This window comes from Bos javanicus, chromosome 1 (assembly GCF_032452875.1).
Source record: "Bos javanicus breed banteng chromosome 1, ARS-OSU_banteng_1.0, whole genome shotgun sequence".
NCBI lineage: Eukaryota > Metazoa > Chordata > Mammalia > Artiodactyla > Bovidae > Bos > Bos javanicus.
Genome location: NC_083868.1, coordinates 76,926,859 through 76,943,275, shown reverse-complemented (window position 1 = coordinate 76,943,275; position 16,417 = coordinate 76,926,859). Strand labels below are relative to the sequence as shown.

The 16,417-nt window shown below is 37.2% G+C and overlaps 1 protein-coding gene across 10 annotated transcripts in view; it reads left to right on the top strand.

Annotated features, from left to right (window-relative positions):
* IL1RAP (interleukin 1 receptor accessory protein) overlaps positions 1–16,417 on the top strand; it is a 243,594-nt gene that overhangs the window by 51,341 nt on the left and 175,836 nt on the right. For all 10 annotated transcript variants that reach the window (XR_009735599.1, XR_009735600.1, XM_061412981.1 and 7 more), the window contains one exon: positions 6,037–6,101. Coding sequence is in view for 8 of the 10 variants with exons in the window: in XM_061412966.1 (XP_061268950.1) it covers positions 6,037–6,101 (65 nt within the window). In the remaining 2 variants the exon portion in view is untranslated. The remainder of the gene's footprint in view (positions 1–6,036; positions 6,102–16,417) is intronic.

The following is a 16,417-nucleotide window of genomic DNA, read 5'->3' as shown; positions in this document are numbered from 1 at the left end:
TCCTTTTCCTATTTGGAACCAGTCTGTTGTTCCATGTCCAGTTCTAACTGTTGTTTCCTGACCTGCATACAAATTTCTCAAGAGTCAGATCAGGTGGTCTGGTATTCCCATCTCTTTCAGAATTTTCCACAGTTTATAATTATAGGACCATTCAAATTGTACTTTTAATTTTGGATGAACTTTGGTAACTTGTGGCTTTTGAGATGTTGGTCCATTTTATCTAAATTGTGGCATTTGCGTGCCTAGAGCTTTTAGTATTGTCTTATTATAATTTTAATGCTGTGTAATCAGTAGTGAAATACTCTCTTTTATTCCTAATAGTGATACATGTTTTACTTTCATTGTTGATTCTCCTGGCTAAAGGTTTAGCAATTTTATTTTTCTTTTCAAGGAACCAGCTTTTGGCTTTGTTATTTTTTCTATGCATATTATTATTTCTGGTCTAAAAATCTTTGAGCAAGAGAAAAAAGAGGCAACAAAGGAAGAGATGGTTGGATAGCATCACCAACTCAATGGACATGAGTTGAGCAAATTCCAAAAGATAGTGAAGGACAGGGAAGCCTGGCATACTACAGTCCATGGGGTCTCAAAGAGTCTGACACAAATTAGCGCCTGAACAACAACAGAAATCTTTATCTCCATTCTTTATTATTTCCCTCATTTTGCTTGCTTGGTTTAGTTTTCTCTTCTTTTTGTAGGTTCTTAAGGTAAATATTAGATTATTTTTTGGGATCTTTATTCTTTTTTTTTTTGTGAACTTTTAATACAGAAAATTATTTTCTAAGCACTGATTTAACTGCATCCTATGCATTTGGGTATGCTGGATTTTCACTTTTGTTCAGTTCAAAATATTTTCTAATTTCCCTCAAGACTTTCTCTTTGTTCCATGTATTATTTAGAAGTATATATTTTAATTCCTAAATCTTTGGAGATTTTTAATTAATTAATTTATTTATATTTGTAGTTTAATTCTATGGTTAGAAAATATACTTTGAATTCCTTTAAATTTGTTTAAGTTTGATTTATGGTGCATGATATTATGGTGAATGCTTATGCATACTTGAAAAGAATGTGCCATTGCTTCCAATTTAGAGTCTTCAAAAAGTTGCTCCATGTACTTTCCCCAGGTTTATAGCTACATTCATTAAGAAAGACAAAGTGGAATATGCTTACTTCATTATACCCAGATTCAGAGCCTATTATGTTACTTTGCTGAAAGGTTTTGAAGCAAAACCTACTCAAACATTATCAGTATATTAGAAAAAGGAAAAGAAAGATCTAGATGGAATTCAGGCTCAAGGAAGTAATTGGGCTGCAGGGCTGATCCTGCATGTGGATGACCATCTAGGTTCTGTGACTTGGTGTTAATGTCCAAGTATTCAGTGGACAGGTCAAAGCATAGGGTATCTGTCAACCACAAATGAAGCAGATAAAGCTTCATGGTTAGATGAGGTTTATCCAGCTTAGAGTAAGATATTACAGGGGAAAAAAATGCAGGCTCCTAGAACAGAGTGCTAATAAGAACCAAGTTGAAGGACCATGCCCCAACCAGGTTGCTGAGATTCGGAGAGTGGCTATGATCTGATTATGGAGCTGCATATGGAATTAAGGAAACTGATGTATGAATCTAGCCTGTGGTCTTATGAAATACTGTTGTATAGAAGGAAGCCTGAGCAAATGATGATTCAGAGATAATCTGAATTATTATCTAGGGGTAGATAGCCTAGTTTCAGCCTATCTCCTGGTCAGTGAGAAAATCCAGTGATCAGGGCAAACTCAGAGGTAAGGACATTTTGAAGCTTAATGTCCCTAGAGAAGGCAGACACTGGAAAGATTAATTTACATGGATAGACGTTAAAGTGAATATGTAATAGCAATCTTTATTATCATGTTGATTACATAGAACTAAGTACATATTTGAAACTTCTTGCTAGGTGATATAGACATTATACTAGGAAACAATGGCATTGAATATGAGATAAGTACTAATATCTAAGAGGGGAAGTGTGGAATGATCATATAGTAAACAAAATGCAGGGAAGGATGACTAGGAATTTATTGTATGTAGGTTCTAGTCATCTGAAGCAAAGGCAGAGGCTATTAAACCCCAGCACAATAATATAAAGCTAGGTTGTACTTCAGACCATGAGAAATCCTGCATTATTAGATAGATTCCTTTTCTTTTCTGATTTTTTCTCCAGTCTAAAAATACCCAGACCCACTCTCCACAAGAAATAAGAATCAAAAGCATATTACTGGACTTCCCTGGTGGTCCAGTGGTTAAGATTCCAAGCTTCCACTGCAGGGGGTGCGGCAGGTTCAATCCCTGGTCTGAAAAGTTCTGCATGCTGCAGTGCAGCCAAAAAAAAAGGAAAAAAAAAATTGTATTACTTGTAACAATAGTAAACTTCTGAGGCTGAATGCAAATCTATGTTAAATGAATCAATCTTCTCAGAAACACTGCAGATCATTGGTACCTTTAGTCTTTTAAAACCAGCCTGCACAATCATATTTTCTTTTCAGTCTGATTTATTCTGATTCATTACAAGGCAGGACTGACCCTGGATTTGTATTTGCACACATTATTTTAAGTTTACCTTGGTAACCTGACTCCTTGTTGCCTCCAGCATAATCCAGTTACTCCTGGGATTATCAATTTAGGCTCTCAATCACACACTAATTAGAATGTCTTCAAAGTGTTGCCATAGGAACTCAGCAGCTTATAAACAGGCGAATTGTGAAAGTAGAGAGGTGTGAGGCTTTTTTTTTTTTTTAATAGCCAAAAACAGTTTGGCAGGTTAGAATCCTTTAGCATAGCTGAGTATTGGAACTGAGATTACTTTGCTTTATGCTGCTGCTGCTGCTAAGTCGCCTCAGTCGTGTCTGACTCTGTGCAACCCCATAGACTGCAGCCCACTAAGGCTCCCCTGTCCCTGGGATTCTCCAGGCAAGAACACTGGAGTGGGTTGCCATTTCCTTCTCCAATGCATGAAAGTGAAAAGTGAAAGTGAAGTCGCTCAGTCGTGTCCGACTCTTAGCGACCCCATGGACTGCAGCCCTCCAGGTTCCTCTGTCCATGGGGTTTTCCAGGCAAGAGTACTGGAGTGGGGTGCCATAATTAAATGTCTACTTGCTCTCTGTTGATAAGGACTATACAGAATTATTAATTACTTTTGTTAATGTCTTGGATGAGGACATAGGTGGAATGTTCATCAAGTTTACGGATGACACAAAACTAGGAGCATAACAATTATTGTGATGATCGACTGAGGAATCGAACTGATTTCAAGACAGAATTTAGTGGCAATCCATCCAATATGTGCCTGAAGAAAATTTCTGTGATTCTCTCTTTGCTGTTTAAAGTAATCCCAAGTTCTTAGCCTACTGTTCAAGACCTTGCAATATTCTGATCCTAAAGCCCCTTGCTTTCCACCAAAATCTTTTATAGTTCTTTTCCTAATACCCTGTGCTTGAGTCAAACTGAATTATTTATAGATGATTTCCTATTTATGTTCCATGCTTTCCTCTGAGCATTATTCTCCACTGAGTTTCTTTCCCTGACACTTTCCTTCTGCCTCAATTCTAAATTTCCAAACCACTTCTTTCAGTTTAAAGCTACTTCTTCTATTTAGTCTTCTTTGACGGCCTTAGCTGGAGTAATCCCTTTCTTTTGCTGATCTTCAATAACACTTATCAGCTCCTCTCTATTTTTATCACTTTACTTTGTATTGCAGCTACTTCTTGTACACACTTAAGTTTCTGTTAGACTCTGCTTAGTACTCAAACTTCCGTCTGATAAATCTTTGAACATCCTGTAGTGCCTCTGCATGTCTATTGTTCAAAGTTGATGGTGCTGAAGTGGTTTGCATGTGGTGTATTTCCTCTATGGGGGATAAGTGCCTTTAGAGAAGGCCCTACATCTTGCTTGAGAGGTCTCTGCAATTATAGGCTAGTGACTTGTAAACAGAAAGTGTTCAATACGTGTTTTATTGAATTAAAGAATGCCGATAGGAAAACTCCCTAAAGGAATGGTATAAGAATTAGAAGGGAATGGTGGTGTTAAGAAAGAGACATTTAATTTCTGAGATAAAATGTTGTTTAAGATATAATAAACTCTCCTGTGATTTGTGTTGCTGTTCAGTTCCCAAATCATGTCTGACTCTTTGCAACCCCATGGACCTCATGCAAGTCCAGCATGCCAAGCTTCCCTGTCCCTCACCATCTCCTGTAGTTTGCCCAAGTTCATGTCCAATGAATCAGTGATGCCATCCAACCATCTCATCCTCTGTTGTACCCTTTTCCTCCTGCCATCGATCTTTCCCAGCATCAGGATCTTTTCCAGTGAGTTGGCTCTTCGTGTCAGGTGGCCAAAGTATTGAAGCTTCAGCTTCAGCATCAGTCCTTCCAAAGAGTATTCAGGGTTGATTTCCTTTAAGATTGACTGGTTTGATCTCCTTGCTTTCCAAGGGACTCTTATGTACAATCATGCTAAGAAAGAAGCACAATAGAGATTTTTGGTGATGTGTGGCCAACAGAGGTGACAAGTGTATGAAACTTGCATCCTCCTTTAAAATGACCACACATTCTGGATGGCTTGAACAATACTGGTCTATACCTTTTGTTTCAGTGTAGCACTCTTATAAATGTTCCATTTCAAATGCTGTTAGTAGGTCACCCTATTTATTAAATACTTCTATGATTTTTAGACTACTGTACTACTGTGAAACTTGTGACATAGGCTAATATTTGGGATAATAGACATAGTTTGTCAGGTGTGGATATAAATCTCATCTCTGCAACCTACTAGAAATATGATCTGAACAAGTTACCAAGACCTCTGTGATTACCCCCATATATCTGTTATGTTCAAAACAGAGTGGAGGTCCTTGATATGTAATTTCTCAATAATATTCAGGTTTCAGTACTTATAACCCCACAGAGGTTTTATCAGGGGCCAGATATGTGTAGAATAGTGGTGAAAGAAATAGTTAACAGAGTTGTTATACCTCTAGCCCTTCTGCATTAAAGATCACACAACCAAATAAAAGGACATTGTTCTTGCTAGTGAACTGTTTCAGCTGGTTACCAACAGAAGGGCTAAACATCACAGAAACTAGAATCCAGCTTCATCATTTGTCTCTTGAGTAGGAAGAGTAGAGCAGGCACAGTAAGACATGAGAGTTATACATTTCCCTTTACTATAAATTCAGAGTATCATGGACTGCAAACCAAGTCTGAATCTAGGATTTCTAGATTTTCTGTTCCTCACTAAGAAGAAAAAGTGTCTAGATAATAAAACATTTCCTAGTGGAAATAAACCAAGACAATATGATGAAGAGTAAGAAGAACAAACTTATCTGCCAGAAATTCAACTCTGATGAAAAAAAAAACTAAAAAAAAGTATTTTTAAGTAGGCAGAGTTCAGTGATTAAGAGACCATTCTAGAGCCAGGCTGTTGTAATTTAATCATTATCCTGCCACTTTCTGGGGCTTCCCAGGTGCCACAAGTGGTAAAGAATCTGCCTGCTAATGCAGGAGACTCAAGAGACAAGTGTTTGATCCCTGGGTCTTCAGGAAGATTCCCTGGAGAAGGGAATGGCAACCCACTCCAGTATTCTTGCCTGGAAAATTCCATGGACAGAGGAGCCTGGCGGACTACAGTCCATGTGGTTGCAAAGAGTTGGACGTGACTGAGCATGCACATGCTAGATGCACCAGTTACTCTTTTCTAGCCAAAGGATCTTTTATCTTATTTACACTTGTCTCAGTTTTCTTACCTGTAATATGGAGATATGAAAAAAGCCTATCTTCCTGGTTGATTCTGACAATATTAACATTGTAAAATTGTTATAATTTTATGATTGTGTCATATTTTTATAAATATTAAAAGTGTGTTATTATAAATATATTTTTGTGTTAATATTGTAGAAGTCTTAAAACAGTTCCTAGTCGATAGTCAGCCTACATATGCATTAGTATTGTTTAAGCACTTGAGGGTAATAAGTACTCTCCTTGCCTTTGTATTTGTATTGACAGGATGGGACTTCTGTGGTGTGTAATGAGTCTGTACTTCTATGGGATCCTGCAAAGCCATGCCTCAGGTAAGTGAATGTCTCTTAACAATCTGTTAAGATGCAGATAACACATAGAGTAATGTCATATGTCTGAAAATGGATTAAGAGACCATAATGTTGTTGATTATTTCCATTGACTTCTGTGGTAATATAAAATCTTATATTTGACAGAATCATATAGTTTTGATGGTGGCAAGAACTACTGAAATCTTTAGTCTTTATGGGACAAAGTACACTGGGAGGACTGGTTTGGTGTGTTTAATTATAGAAATTCGTCTTCGCCTTCACATCTAAGGCAACTAGTATCGTATTTCTTCCCCTTGCCTCAGGTCCTATGGGAAAAGAAATGACAGTGATAGTGGATGACTTCTGTTTTCCAAACTTGAGCCAGTGGCAGAGAAAGCCTTGGTGGTAACAGCCCATTGATACCTTATAAAAACAAATAAATAAAGATAGAGTTTTGCTCTGATGACTCCTGCAATGGAGGAGACACAAGAGACACAGGTTCAGTCCTTCAGTCCCCCGGAGAAGGAAATGACAGTCCATCTCAGTATTCTTGCCTGAAAAGTCCCATGGACAGAGGAGCCTGGAGACCTACAGTCCAAAGGGTCACAGAGAGTTGGACATGGCTGAGCAACTAAGCACGCAGAGAGCACACACATAGGAAAGAAAGAACCTATCATTAGGCTCATTCTTTCTTTGGATGTTGCTTCATAAGCATAAGAAGATGCAGCCAAAATATTTATTGAGTTTAAATAACCAAACTCAGCTATCATGGAAATGGATCGTATGACATCAGAGTTACAGGGGACTTTAAAGTCTGTCTTTGTGGGTCTCATCTTATCTGTAGAAGTACTGCTCAGAACTATTTGATGGTACCTCTAACTAATGATCATCTCATTTTGGCCCATTATGTCTTTGGACTGATCATATTATTAGAAAATTTTTAGTACATATAACTGAAATTTGTCTTTTGTCACATCCATACATTTCTTTGGTTCAACTGCTTGATTTAAATGGAAAATACCTCATCTCATGAGTCTCTAATTTTAATTCAAGGAACTGAGTTATCTTCATTTAAAGAAAAACATTCCCATGTATAATTTCCCTGATGATCATGGATCATACTTTGAATATCATTGCTTTGGAATTCTTCTATGTGAGAGGCCAGCAGAGATGTTCAACAGGGGTCACCAAACCATGGCCATGTTCTCCCGTATATACCTTCAACCGTTCTTCATGTGGCATGGATTTGAGCCTTTCTACCATCTTGATTATTTTTCCTGTGTGTGTTTGGTTTTGCTATACCACTTAAGGCATTTTATTGGAAACCAAAAATAGCACTAAAGGAGGGGTATAACTTGGACAGAGTACAGCTCAAAGCCAAGAGAAGGAGCGATAACTTCTAACCTTGTTGGCCCTTAGAGGCTTTACAGAGGAGAGGATATATTATAAGCAGGACTGATATTCAGCTGGGATGCACTAGTATAGAGCTCTACTGCCTGTTTAAACCAGCATCTACCCTGCTTAATTGAGTGTCCCATTTGACTGGCCAGTTCCCTAATGTCCTGATTTTAAATATGCTGAGTATAACCCCTGATTGGAGTTTCTTATTTGATTTAGTTCTGTCCTTGAATGGTATCTTCTTAAGAGGCCTTCCTTAACCATCTTAACTAAAATAGCCCTGCCAATCACTCCAGTCCTCTATCCTTCTTTAGTTTTCTTCATAACACTCATTATTTTTTGTCACTATATCAATCCTTCTCATCCTTTTTTTCTCCTCCTCTTCCTTTTTCATGTTCTTTTTCCTTTCCAATCCCTGTTTTCCTCTCCTTTCTTTCTTTCTCTCTCTCTCTTCCTCTGTTCCTGACTATTTCTCTGCTTTTAAGCTCCCCAAGGACAGGGACTTGTCCATTTTGTCTGTGCACTTGGAGTAAAGATGGACACATAGACACATAGTAGGAACTCAATGTTTACATATACACAGGTAGATATATGATAGGTATAGGTAGGTGTATGTATATATATGTATATATGTGTGTGTGTATATATATATATATATATATATAAAATGAATGAAAAACTGTCCCTTTACTTTTTTTTTTTTTTTTGCCCAAGTTGGTCAACTATATAATTGGTCAATTATAAAGTTTATAATAGAACTTGTTTGTATTCATACTAGCAATTCATCAATGTGGTTTTATGTCCTCACCTTGAAGGGAAATGGAAAAATGACCTTGTTAACCTTGTTAGAGATCAATGAATTCTCAGGAGTCAGTGGCTCGTTAGTGCTGGTGCCTCCCCACTGGTCCTGGCAGAGTTGCTTTTCTGAATGACCTTTACTGTAATCCATCCAAGGAGCACCCCCCACCACCCCCTCAGATGTTGTTGGAGAGTGAGCTTTTTACCCAGGAACTGACTCATAATTCTGCCAGGGAAGCTGACTTCTCGAATAAAATACGTTCTCATACCAGCCCCATTGAGTCACCATGGGAGCAGGAAACATGTTGTAATGCCCTCGGCCCATCTGGCCCATATTCATTTGCCTTCCTTATGAAAAGGTATATTGTGTCTGTGTCAGTGATGCACTTCCTAGTTGGAAGGAGAGGAACAAAAAGTAAGTGTTATTGACAAAAATAAAAGGGGAACCGGCTCTGAGCTATGAGAGGGAAAAGGGATCCGATGAACCAACCTCTCGTGCATCATGCCTTTCACAACAGAGTAGACGACAGTAGACTGGTTAGCCTTTCATAAGGCCCTTCCTGTGCTTCAGGTACCCGTGTTAACGGAACCACAGGATTGATGTGAACAAAGAAAGATATCTTGAAAACCCTAAAGCTCTGTACATGCTTGTGGTATTTGTTTTATCTTGTTCCTCTGGACTCCTTCGTGTGGGCTCTTCTCTAAAGAAAAGTCCCAAATTTTAAAAAGAAATCACAACCACACAACAGTTTTATTTCTATGTGGTGCATTTCAGATACCATCAACTGGACTTTAAGGCACACAATTCTGACTAGAAAACAGTCTTTCTATAGCAGTACTGTGATTTCCATCTTCACTGGGGAGTGTGGGGTCAACATTTCATTTCTGATAGTAATAAAAGCAAATAATCAAGAATCAGTATTTGCTCTCTTTTAAGGAATTAAAGCTTGAATGATTTTAGTAGTGATAATATAATTATAATGTAACAGTTATAGAGGTGATAATAAAGCTCCCTTTGCTGAAATAAAATTTGATTTGAATTTTACATATTCTTTGTCATTTAGTTCTCACACCCAAAACACAGCAGTCAAGGTATTTTAACTCCCTTTTAGGGGTCAGAAAATTAGAATCAGAGTGACTGAGAGAGCTATCCAAAGTCATACAGTTAGTACTTAACAAAACTGTGACTGCAGCTGTTTCCTCAGTTCCTAAGATAGATATTATTTTTACTAAATACATTCCCCTTGGACTCTACTAGCATATAAATAATTTAGAAAAATATATTAAGATCCCAGGGGTCATGAGTTTTGCGAATTGTTAACCCTGTAATAGATTGCTATGTTTTTTATTAATACATGAGAATTATTTTTACTCCCTCTTTCCCCTCATTTGAGATGTTTTACACCCACAAGCAAGAAAACCACTGTAATGTAAGCTCAAGACTCAATATTCCCGTTTTTGTTTCTCATACAATTAAATATTTCCAATACTATATGCAAAGAACTTCTCCTTTGCAAGAATTCTAAAAGCAGCCTCATTTGTCACACACTTCTCTTTTGGTGTGTTTCTTTGGCAGCATGTTAGAAAGTTGAACTGTTTAAGCCACCTTTAGAGTAGAAATAAATATTCGTAAATTATGATTCCAAGTTGGGGAGATAGTTAGAATGGTACCATGTATAATCTGATGAATTTGAAAAATACTGCCATCTCAAAATTATTTGCTGCAGACCATATGAAAAATGATAGCAATGAATTTTCTTCCCCAAATGCACACACACACACACACACACATCTTTGAATACAGCTTTTTATTTCAGAGTCAACAAACTGTTGACTGTGTGCCAGGCGCAGGGCTAGATTTTTCACACATTATCATTAGCTTCACAGAAAACACTGTGATGGGGGTGGGGTGTAGAGATTCTTACAACCCTCTTATAGATTAGGAAATATAGAGCCAGGGTGGGGGGCGAGCAGGGAGGAAAAGGTGAGAGGGGAGTGTGGGGTTGGCCTCAGTTAGCAGTACTTCTGATAGGGTTTCAAAGGCCATCTTTCCTCCAAAAGCCAAGCTCTTTCTTTTATACCACATTGCCTAACCTTAGGGCTTTCTTATGCTAACAGAGGTAAGATTCCTTGATTTTTTTATCATTATTTTTAAGAAATTTGCAGAGAGTGGAAACAATAGTGTGACTTTTGGGGGATGAATTACACTATGTAAAATAAATAAGTAAAAGCATTGTGGCTTAGCCGGAATCCAGATATTGATTCAAGTTCTGACTGTTTCGCTTAATGAGTTGTTAAATGACATTAAAGTCATTTAATCATGCTGTTTCTCTGTGTCCTTACATATCAACTAAAGCAACCAACCGATTAGCAATAGCAAACCTAACCATCCAGCCAACTAAACCAACTGACAGTAGCAAAATCTCAACCAACTCTTCATTATTGCTTATTTATTAAAGAACATTGTGGGTCTTACAATAAACCATGGACATATCCAAGATACACCATTCCTATTCTTTAATTATTTTTAATGACAAATATTTATCTTACAGTGATTTCACTTTATTCTAAATATCCTGTGTTTGACCATTTCATATTGTTAGAATCCAGGGTAAATAAAGAAAAGTTCTTATTGTAAGAATCTTGCAGTCAAGTCTGAGAGAAAGAAGAGAAAAAAAATACCAAACAAAATTGCATGAGAGAGCAGAGAAAGTTATTAATCCTGTAGGGCAGTATAGAAGATTTCTCAATCAAAGAACAACTGTTCTTTTCTAGGAGAAAATACATCTCTTATTTGGGAACAGAATAGTTCAGTTTGGCTGAAGGGATAGTGTGAAGATGTTTAGAAGCCAAGCTGGAAAGGTAGGCTGGGAACAGATTGTGGAGGACAGGAATCCCTGCAGGTGAAGGAAACATTTTTGTTTAATGTATTTTAGATACACTTGGGCAGTTCTTTGTTATTGTTTTTCTTCTACAAGGATCTATTGTATTTTAGTGCCAAGCAATGGTTCCTTCAGTTTGGGGCACAGATTCAATTTGTTGCCAGCTCCATGGTCTCATATTATTTGAATAGCTTTTTGAAAAACTCCTTACATGGGTGTACTTGTGACATTCAGCCCTATCTCTGTTGCTCATGGCTGGCCATCCTGAACACATTTTGTTTCTATGCAATTTAGTCCAAACATTTAGAGAATGTGAGAAGAATACAGTTTCATTTTATTCTTAGACCTAAAGGTCATTGGAATTATAACATTCACCCTGATGTCCTTTAAATGTTTCTTCTTGGGAGCAGGTATCTTCACTCTTGTTTTTTTTTTTTTTTTTTTTTTAATGCTTTGAAAGACTGATGTTTATGTTTAGTTACTTGTACTTCCCAAGGGTGGGTATTGAGAAGATATTAGGGTATCTAATATCACACACACACACACAATTTATTGATGTGATGCTGACTTCGCAGTTATAAATTCTCTAGAAAGGCTTCTTGTAATACAGTGATATTTCTATGTTTAGAAAAATGACCTGATTTTTCCTTCACATGTATGAATTAAGAGAGGACACTATTTTTTCAGGGAATACGTGAGTATATATGGTTCTCAGTGACAATGTCTGGCTTATAAGACTTTCTTCTGCCCTTTGAATCACCTTTGTTTCTGCAGGCCCATTCCACCCTTCACCCCTTAACATTTGTTTCTGCCATATTTATATGAGCTTTAGAGAACCAAATCACCATCTGATTACCACTGACTCACTACTGGGCCAGTCCTCACCCATTTTATTTCACTATTTTTAAAACAGCTTTTGTATTTAATGGATGAATTTCTTTAGAAAATAAAATATACCTCTATCCTGAATTAAAAAAAAAACAAAACCCAAAGATTGCTTTATTCTAAAATTCACTGGGTGTTGCAATTGCTCATTTATTTTTGAGGGACAGGGAGAAAATGGGTAAATTTTATAAATAATATGAGAACCTTGGTCATAATTTCAAGTACCTGCCATACAAACCTATAAAAGCAATATACAGAATTGCCTCCTTTTGTCTTTCTCTGTTTTAGAGGCAGTAGGCACAATGAAAATACAGGATGGTTGAGAAAATGAGAGAAAAGAGACAAAACAGTCACATACTTGATAATCTAAACTTGGCTGAGTTCTGTTATTTTCGTGAATTTCTTTTCTCCTTCTGCCATCAGAATCAAAACTCCTGGCATAACTTTACATTATTAGGAAATAAATACCCTTTCCTACAGTGTTTGTAAGGTCTGTAATAATAGTTTAAGGCTCTTTTCCATCATTGTTATTTTTTTTGTTAACTTCCAAGATACTTTCATATTTTTTGAAGTACTCCTTAAGCTAGGCAGGAGTATGTATTTAAAAAAAAAATATAGGAGTATGGTTGATTTACAGTGTTGTGTACAGCAAAGTGAGTCAGTTATACATATACATATATCCACTCTTTCTTAGATTCTTTTCCCATATAGGTCATCACTGTGCATTTTGATATATACGCCACTGTACTGATGTTTGCATTTTTCCCGTAACTTATATAACAGAACATTGTGGTCCCTTTAAAGTCTGGGCTTTCCGTGCCAGGGAGAGGGATGAACTGAAGAGTATTTGCCAACTATGCTTCCTTCAAGAAACTTATGTAGATACTCAAAAGAAAAGAAATATAAAGAGAGGTCATTCATCAGTCACTGGTAGCTTTTTCTATATAAATATAGCTCTTTATTAATATAATATTGTGGGTTTTATTTGATTCTTAGTTGAAATATAGATCTCTATTAGTGTTCAGGCAAGCACAGATATACAAATTATTGTTCTCAAGCAGTTCTCAACCATTGTTGACCATTATTTACTCTAGCTTTGTTTACCCTTTTTCACTTTGGGAAGACACCTCTAATCATTCTTTGTGGACTAGTTTGCTGTTCAAACATTTTATACTTAATAAATTAAATTGATGCACCAGAGTTAATTCTGTCCTTCTCTAGATCTTTGGGACTTCAGATGGCCCCAAAACTCTTAATGAACTAATTTTTGCTTCTCACTTAGAAAGCCTTAATTTTATCCTCATATTTTCTAATTTGCTTTGGACTTCTTGCTCTATCTAGTCTCCTGGGGAAAACTGAATTTCTCTTATACAGGACTTTTTGACATCCATGGCTTGCTTCTAAATGTCTTTTCAGCGGTTTTTTATTTTCCATTCAAGGTAAAGGAAAACAAAGAGGAGTGAGGGTGAGGAGAGAAGAGGAAAGAAAAAGGAGAGATGAAGAAAGAAGAGATAGTGATAGAGACAGAGACACATAGAGAGAGATACAAAGACAAAGAGCTACAGAGTCTTTCCGTAGAGGAATGTTGCTGCGTTTGATGCAATCCCAGTTATATACTTTTTCAGGTCATTAAAAAAAAAAGAAACACACTTTTTTAAAAGATACCACACTTAAATACTCTCCCTTTCTAACTGAACTTTACATTGGATGGTGTCATTTCAGAATAGCTCAGCTTCTGTTGTTTATCTCTACATTCTCTTTTGTCTTAGTATATTAAAATGATGAGATTAAATAGAAGCCTGAAATATTATAGGAGTTTCCTAGTATCTAGTGTTCTTCTAGCCAAGAGTGCCATCAGCGTCTTTAAGATACTTGTATTGTGAAGGCAGAAGACGGGAGAGATGGTGGAGGCACAGAACTGTGCATTGCCGGCATGGTAATGAAGGAAGAGGAGACGGCAGGCAAGAGTGTTCCCTATGCACTCTGCATACATAAGGTCTAGGGCAGAAACAATCTGTTTGCAATTGACACTGAGCTGTAAAATGTCTTTTCTATTAGCAGTGTATTGCTTGCGGATCAGTAGAAACCCAGCTTGTATTTAGGTCTAAGAGAAAGGTATTGCTTTGTTTGGAGGATGGTTGAAATAACGGAAATTGTGAATAAAGCAGTTAGTAAATGGAAGTGTTGGAGGAGTCCCTCCCATGGCATGCACTATTCTTAGTGAGATGCTAAGGGGAATTTCAGGAAGAAAGTGAAGCAGGGTCTTTGTTTCTGGTTACTTATTAAAGCAAGCTCTTAGCTATTTCACCTGTATTACTCTAAATATCCTATTATTAAAAATGTTCTTCCTCTCATCTACAATGCAATGATAATTTATGACTGCAAAAATAGCCATGAAGCATTATGTAATATTGAATTTTTTAATCACCAAAGGAAGATCTTGTTAAACTAAGCATGGTTTTAAATATCTTTTATTCTAATTCTCTGTAAATTGGTAATAACTATAGTGGAGTGTGTGTGTTTAACAGAAAAGAAGGAAGGTGAGGGGAATAACATTAATTGAATTAGGGAGTTGTGTGTGTGTGTGTATTAACACAAAATAGTACATAAATTTCTAAATAATCTCATAAGATAGAGATAAATGTTTTCATCTGTCTTTACCAGAGAGGAACTCCAGATTCAGAAAAGTGAATTTAAAAAGTTCAATTAACTTAAAAGCCCTATTATTAGGTGGCTTTTTCCCAGGTGGCTCAGTGGTGAAGAATCCACCTGCCAATGCAGAAGACTTGAGTTCAATCCCTGGGCTGGGGAGATCCCCTGGAAAAGGAAATGGCAATCCACTCCAGTATTCTTGCTGGGAAATTCCAGGGACAGAGGAGCCTGGCAGACTATAGTCCATGGGGTCACAGAGTTGGACACAACTTAGCAACTAAACAACTATTACTCAATGGTAAAACTTGTCTACACAATTGACTTTAAAATGCATGCTGTTTGCTCAGTACCATGCTACCACTGAATTCTTTATGATTAAAACTCTTTATTTTCTAAATATGCCAACCAAAACTCTGTCAATAATTGATACAGAGCATACACATTTGAAAGGAAACATTCAGCCAATTAAAAAAACAGAGAACATAGGATGTGATTTTTTCATGGTACAAATACTGTGTCAAAATTGATTTGTTGCTTCCTGAAGCATATATAGTACACTACAATTGCATATATTCAGATAACATATTTTTCCAAGGTCATAAAAAACTTCCTAAAGGAAAGCAGCTCTAAACAAGATTGCAGATGCGTGCAGGAACAGTGGTTCAGTGCAGATGTAGTGGGTTTAAGGGAAATGGGAAACTGTTAATTGTAGTATTCAAGGTTCAGTTCAGTTCAGGTCAGTTGCTCAGTCGTGTCTGACTCTTTGCAACCCCATGAATCGCAGCATGCCAGGCCTCCCTGTCTATCACCAACTCCTGGAGTTTACCCAAACTCATGTCCATTGAGTCAGTGATGCAATCCAACCATCTCATCCTCTGTCATCCCCTTCTCCTCCTGCCCTCAATCTTTCCCAGCATCAGAGTCTTTTCAAATGAGTCAGCTCTGTGCATCAGATGGCCAAAGTATTGAAATTTCAGCTTCAACATCAGTCCTACCAATGAACACCCAGGACTGATCTCTTTTAGGATGGACTGGTTGGATCTCCTTGCAGCCCAAGGGACTCTCAAGAGTCTTCTCCAATACCACAGTTCAAAAGCATCAATTCTTCAGCACTCAGCTTTCTTTATAGTCCAACTCTCACATCCAAGACTCACATCTCACATGACTACTGGAAAAACCATAGCCTTGAGTAGACGGATCTTTGTTGGCAAAGTAATGTCTCTGCTTTTTAATATGCTGCCTAGGTTGGTCATAACTTTACTTCCAAGGAGTAAGCATCTTTTAATTTCATGGCTACAATCACCATCTGCAGTGATTTTGGAGCCCCCCAAAAATAACCCCAAAAATAAAGTCTATCACTGTTTCCACTGTTTCCCCATCTATTTCCTATGAAGTGATGGGACTAGATTCCATGATCTTAGTTTTCTGAATGTTGAGCTTTAAGCCAACTTTTTCACCCTCCTCTTTCACTTTCATCAAGAGGCTCTTTAGTTCTTCGTCACTTTCTGCCATAAGGGTGATGTCATCTGCATATCTAAGGTTATTGATATTTCTCCCGGAAATCTTGATTCCAGCTTGTGCTTCTTCCAGCCCAGCATTTCTCGTGATGTACTCTGCATATAAGTTAAATAAGCAGGGTGACAATATGCAGCCTTGACGTAATCCTTTTCCTATTTGGAACCAATCTGTTGTTCCATGTCCAGTTCTAACTGTTGCTTCCTG